General features: G+C 34.8%; 1 protein-coding gene across 1 annotated transcript; it reads left to right on the top strand.

Annotated features, from left to right (window-relative positions):
- Nucleotides 1-2961: 2961 nt before the first annotated feature.
- Nucleotides 2962-6188, top strand: LOC136064152 (uncharacterized). Its single transcript, XM_065765540.1, has 4 exons — nucleotides 2962-4535; nucleotides 4650-4778; nucleotides 4882-4999; nucleotides 6064-6188. Exons 1-4 carry the CDS (start codon nucleotides 3759-3761, stop codon nucleotides 6186-6188), a joined length of 1149 nt encoding a protein of 382 aa, XP_065621612.1. The 5' UTR covers nucleotides 2962-3758.
- Nucleotides 6189-6605: the final 417 nt, after the last annotated feature.

The raw sequence follows: 6605 nt of genomic DNA on the forward strand, positions 1-6605 counted from the left end.
AACAACTTAAACACAAAAACATAAATCACATCAACATCAAAGTATAATATTCTAATTTAACACAAAAATTCATCAACCTAAAGAATTGATGCAATAAAAAAAATCAAACAAAAATGAAAAACAAATTGTGTGTGTGTGTGTGTGCGTGAGAGAGAGAGAGAGGAGAGAGAGAGAGAGAGAGAGAGAGAGAGAGAGAAGTAACCTTTTTTGTGTGAGAAAACTATGCATAGAATGAAAAAGAAAATGTCATATTTATAATAAGATTTGAGAATAAGAATAGTCAAAATAAAGGAAGATAAAAGGGTAGAGAAAGAATGATATTAAGGTGGAAAGTAGTGGGGAGATGAAGAAGCAAAAGGAAATGAGAGTTTTGGAAAATTAATAAAAATAATGGTTAAAAGATATTTAAATTTTTAAATAATTAAGTCACCTTAAATGAGAAAATGTTAAAAAATATATATAAGAAAATTGAAAACAAAAAATGATGATGTGGCGGCTGATGTGCTCAACGTGAGCGTAGCAACATTTTGCTACGCTTAGCTTTTAGTAAATTATAATTAGCAGAATTCATCATAATAACTGCTACAATAAAGTACTATAAATTTATTTTAGTAACATTTTCTAAAATCATTGCAATATCACTATATATTAAATTCTTATTCAAAATGTAATATAATTTAAACTATAATTTTCATACATATGTTAATTTGTTGTAACATTTTTATCAACTTCTTTCTTCTAAATTTAAGGGATAGTAGACTTTATTAATGAGCAGTAGATACAAGTCACTGTTGTTAAAGAGGCAAAGAGAGACTAATAGGAAAATGGTGATTGTTAAGTTATGGTTTTTCACATAACATTTATTTTAGCTTTATTCCATGACAAAAGTGTTATAATTAAATTAATTTATTTCCTTATATTTTGTGAGATTTATGATATTTACAACAAAGACATCTAAGATTCAAATTCTCTCTCTTCCAACTCTTGAATTATATTCAAAAAAATTCATAAAAAAAATAAGACCTATACCTCGAAATACTCAAAATCAACTTAAAACATCCTAAGGGCATGTTTGTTTGGATGTGAAATAGGGCATATGAAAAACTTTAGAGAGAAAATAAGAAGAAAAACATTTTTGAGTGTGTTTAGTTAGGTGGGGAGGAAGGAAAATAAATAGTGGGGTCTAAGTGTTTTATCCCAAGCCCACCAAATGTTTTCTCCCAAAATGAAGAGAAATTGAAGGGAGAAAATTGGGCTACTTAATGGAAAAAAATGCCCATGTCCAGTTCCAATTTTTTGTTTTCCTTTTTTTTTTTTCTTTTCTTTCTTGGACGTTGTTTTTTTTTTTTTTTTCCTTAGTTGTTTGTCATTTTTTGTTTTTATTTTAATTAGCCGTCATTTTTAAGCAAGGTTGTATAAGTAAATTTATACAAAATCACTTTTTCCATCTCTCCACTTTTCCATTCTCAACCAAACAAGTGAGAAATTAAAATATTTTCTATCCTCCTACTTTTTCATCTTCCACAATTTTCTATCTTCTCACTTTTCCACCCCTCCAACCAAACAACCCTAAGTTAATTAAATCTACAAACCAAAAACCAAAAACAAATACATAATTCTTATGCAACAACCTCTCAAATGCCAAAATAACATATCAATTAAAAAAATTGAGCTTCTTAAATGCTAAAAAAGTAAACAAAGTTGCTAAGACTACAACTTGCCAACGTGGCAAATTGTAAGTGGTAGGGTAAAAGTGATGGGTCTATGTGAATCCACAATTTCACCACTCAAAACACACTATATGAACAAGTTGTGGTAAAGTTGTGTCAAAAGTTGTAGTATTAGCATTACTCAAAAATAAAACTCATATAAAAAATGTTGGTATGACATCACGTATTTTTCTTCTTGCCCCTCTTTCTTAAAGGGTTTTTTTTTTTTTTTTTTTTTGTGAAATGTACCATTAGATTAAATTAGAATTAAGTTAGTATTTTTGAAACTATATAGTTTAATTTATTATTTATATGAATATCCTTATATTTTCAATGAAATTGATTATCTTTAAACACAAAATATAAAAGTTAACCAAACATATGCATTAATTTATTTCTCAATTTGTTTTTGTGGGTTCTAATTAGCTTATTTGATAAGGTTTATCATTAATAAAGATTTGAAGTTCAATGAGCCTGACAATGAAGTTTTCATCGTTAGACTTTTAAAAGATCGGACTCCATACATTGAAACTATTTCTTAAATAAAAATAAATAAATAAAGAAAGAAAGAAAAAAAGAAAAAAAAGAAGAAGAGCATATTAGACTTTTAAAAGCGGTCAAGGAATTCGATAGGGCATAATCCTTTTTCCGCATTTGGGCCTTCGCTGTTTGCTCTTCATGTCATATATATAGATTCGGCTCACCCACTTTAACTTCCTTCATAAAACCAATTAGCTAGATTCAAAGTCAAACCACTCTTCCCCTATTCTCGATTTCCCTCCAAAATGAAGACCAAGAAGAAACGCAATGCACGTGCACCCCCACCACTCTCCTGTTGATGATCAATCACCCACCATCACCAAAGAAGTGGAAGACGCCATGAAAGAACACGAAAAGTGGGAACTACACCAAAGCCTTGAATCTTGTCGAGGCCACTCTGTCCCGCCACCCAAGCTCCTCTCTTGCTCTCGCTGCCCTCAGCTTCTGTCACTTAAAATTCGTGTTTTTTGCCAAACACTCCACCCCTCCTGTTTCATCTGACGACGGTCTCTCCAACTCGCCGAAACTTTCAATCACGTCAAAGAAGCCGTGGACTTATCCAAGCGAGCCGTGCACTTATGCCCCAACTCCCTCTCCTGCTGGTTCTTCCATGTCAACGCACTCTTCAAGTTAACTGAATATGACGCCAATGCCGGCCATGGACCTGTGATAGAAGCTTGCGATGCTGGTTTAGCCATCGAATTTGCCCAGAAGATTTGGCCACAGAGCCCCGAATTGAAGAATTCAGAACGCGTCTCAGACTCTTCAAACTACAAAGCAAGTATCTCATAGACACTAAATACTTGGAAAATTTAAAGAATGAGATTCAAGAACTACAAGAACGAAAGGAAGAGATCGAAGAGAGAGCTATAACAGCGAGTAAGAACTTCGAAACGCCGGAATTGATGCCTTTGCCAGAAAACAAAAGAAAGATCAAGAACCTCAAGAAAGTAGCCGAGTTGGATGTCGACACGGTGGAGAGACGAGTCAGACTTACTGGAATGACACGATGACTATGGATCAAAAGAAGGATTTGTTGAGGATTCAAATCGAAGACCTTAAACTGCATTTTGCTAAGAACAAATTGGCCATGGAGGTGATGAAACAGGCGGTGGAGTACGCGACGGGGGCGAAGAATTGGAAGTTTTCATGTAAGCAGAGTGTTGTTGGTGCGGAGAGAGGTTTTTCAATGCCGAATTGACTGGGGAGCATATGAATAGTGTGCATTTAGGGACCATTTCCGATGAGTTAGATTCAGTCCGTCCAGAATTTTTATTTGATTCACTCTGGGACACTGTTGACTCAGGAAAATGGAAACCCGTGAACGGTCGAAGCTAAGAAAATGTTGGAAGATTTGTCAAGAAACGAGGGTGGAGACAAAGATTTCATGAAAAAAAGTGGCCTTATTGTGAAGATAGCCGGCGTGAAGAGATCATTATCGAAATTCGAATAGAGTTACGCCTGCTACTTCTTTTTAAATGTTTTTGTTCTAGTCATCTTTCAGCGTTGATGAACTTGATATTGGAAATGCTGAAGAAGCAAGTCCCGGAACAGCTGCTTATGGAATATGGGATAGACCACACCCTGCTCTCAGTGTGCTTTCTTGACATCTCTGAGCTTAATCTTGTGTTGGAGTTCTTGGATGATCTTGCCAATATTTGCGGGTTACGGAGGCTCATCTTGAGTCTTGCGATGGAGAAGGTTAAAGGGGAGCGTAGTGTTGCTAATTATGAGAAGATTGTTTTCAATGAGGACTTCTCTTGTGTAGTTTTCGACAAGAGAATGTTGCGTGGGGAGCTTATGGTGCCGAATGATGGAGCTGCTGTTACTTCTAGTGTTGATGATGAAATCGAATTAAATGATGATGAATATAAAGATGCTATCTTGGATTGGTTATTGAAGGGAGGTACTAATATTGGGGAGCAATTAAAGCAGTGGAGAAATTTGAGAGAAGCTAGTAGAAGTCAAGGGAAAGAGCTTTACAAGATCTATGAGGCTGAATTTCACCGGTTGCTGAACATTTGTGAGAAAAAAGTACAATATTTGAGAGACATTAAGGTATGGCAGAATTTGGAGAGTATATGTGTTAAAGAAGATAAGAGAAGAGAAGAGTTTGGGTACGAACCATTGAGCTACAAGTATCTCTTGTCAAATCAGAGACAGACTGCAAGCACAAATGGTAATATTTTCGAGTTGGATATCTTATGGAACATTTTGAGAGAAGATCATGTGGACAATGAAATAAAATTGTGGATTAAGAAGCAGATTGATGAGATGGCTGCAAAGGTATGATATAGCCAAATTTATGAACCTGTCAAATTTTCCTAGTTGTGTGTGATATTAAAGATGATGCTTGATGAACTTCTATAGGATTGAATTTTAGTATGTTTGTTGATGCAGCTTTACAAATTGGATGCTATAATCAGAACAACTACTATTAACATGCAGCAGACAGGGAAGAAACTTAATGTGGTAACTGGTTATGACTACCGATCAATTTTGGTGCCCCTGCTGAAGTCATTCATGCGGGTTTGTGTTGAATTCTCCTTGCTGTTTTGTTGAAGGTTTTCGTATAGTTAACTTCTTAGCCGTCTATGATTTGATGTTTTCGGTGTACTATTCCCTTTTATAGGCACAACTGGAAGATCGGGCCAACAAAGATGCAGAAAAGAAGTATGAGGCTGTAGAAGAAGCATTGTTATCAGAACTTGATGATCTTGATAAAAAGAAAAAGACTGACAAAGGAGGTGGTAATGCAAGACAAGGACAGGGAAATTCCAAGGAAAAAATAAGAAAAAGGATAAAATAAAGTCAAGGAAATAAAAGGTCTTGTATTCTGATCATTGTTCTGTTTTCTTTTTATGGTAATTACTGTTGTCTAAAGCTACACATTTATAAATTCACCAGAAAAAATGAAGACGGGCATGAACTAAAAGTGGGAAAGTAAGAGCATCCAACATGTTAAATATTAGCATAAGATGGCAGAATTTGGACAAATTTACTTGAATTAGATGCTAAAGACTTAAGATATGCGGAGCTAGAGATCATTAAAGGTGAAACAAAACTGGAAGATAGATTAAATGAAATGGGTATTTTAGAGGTAGCCAAGTTAGGAAAATGTGGATCAAATTTACTAGAATAATAGTTTTTAAGGATCCGGACTCTGAAAGAATAATAAATTGGGCAATCTAATACATATGATATACAACAGATATTGAACACTCGCACTTACTGAAACAGATTATCACAGCAGCTAGTTAATTGGATATAAACTTTGCATTTTCTCAGAAAGAAAGAAAGATATAAGATCTGCAGAGTGGTCCTAGTTTCTACAATATATAGAAAATCTATCATGCAAAATAATGTCCCAAAAATTCACAATTTGCTTGTTGTAGGCAACTGGAGATATAACACACCCTCCTCTGTTGAGCACTCGTGTGTTTCCCAATGGTCCTTTGAGGCCAAAAATGGGTTTTGGGCTTTCAAATGTTTTCTTCTTTGGCCCAAGGACTTCCCAGTCCGAAAACCACAAGTAATATCTCTCCTTTTAATGAGCCCACCACTAGAACCCAAGAAAAGAGACCCAAAAATGTTAATATGCAAACTCAGAAATATTGCTGGGCTCTCGAGTTCATTGAGGAGAGTGGTGTGCAATTGTTTGTGATTTTCTCCCAGTGTTTCTTTGCTTTCTCTGTTGTAACTCTTTTCAAGTTGAATGAATATTTCATGCTTCTTATCAAAAAAAAAAAAAAAATGCAAGGAGCAGCAGGAAAATGTTTAGCAAATGTTTAGCTCAATGTGTTTTCACCTAAAGCACATGGCGGAGATATTCCTCCTAATCGTGAGATTGTGGGTCCTGTAGACATTGATGAATTGGGGCAAGACAAATGGAAACTTTTGCCTGTGGAGTGTGGAGGAGAAAGATCAAAGAATACTTGATGAGTATTTGGAGTACAAGAGGCAGATTGAGAATGAGAACAAACAAACCCCTCGGCATTTGTACACTTCCAAACATTCAATGCAAATGCAGTAATCAAACTGGAAAACGATCCTCATTTTAATAGATTCATTTCATGTTTTAGATTAGATATTACAAAAGCTAATGGTATATACTTCTGTGTCAGAGCTCTCAATTTGCATTCCCAGAGAAGATCAGTTTTAATTTTGGTTTGAAAATTTGATGTTACTCTTTGTACTATGTACGCTGATAATTGCATTTAACCAAAATCTAGGTGGCAATGTTTTTTCTTTCTTTCTTTTTTTCATCAAGCAAATTGTTTGCACCGGCTATGATTATATTTTGTAAATAAGTTATAGGTAGTCTAATATTTAATTTTCTGTTTATAATGATTTTTC

Source organism: Quercus suber, unplaced genomic scaffold, assembly GCF_002906115.3.
Source record: "Quercus suber isolate HL8 unplaced genomic scaffold, Cork oak 2.0 scaffold_636, whole genome shotgun sequence".
NCBI lineage: Eukaryota > Viridiplantae > Streptophyta > Magnoliopsida > Fagales > Fagaceae > Quercus > Quercus suber.

Coding starts and splice junctions, on each gene's coding strand:
- LOC136064152 (XM_065765540.1), top strand. CDS start 3,759: ATGAACTTGATATTGGAAATGCTGAAGAAGCAAGTCCCGGAACAGCTG. Junction 4,779..4,881: donor TGCTGAAGTCATTCATGCGG/GTTTGTGTTGAA, acceptor TCCCTTTTATAG/GCACAACTGGAAGATCGGGC. Junction 5,000..6,063: donor AAAGACTGACAAAGGAGGTG/GTAATGCAAGAC, acceptor TTTCACCTAAAG/CACATGGCGGAGATATTCCT.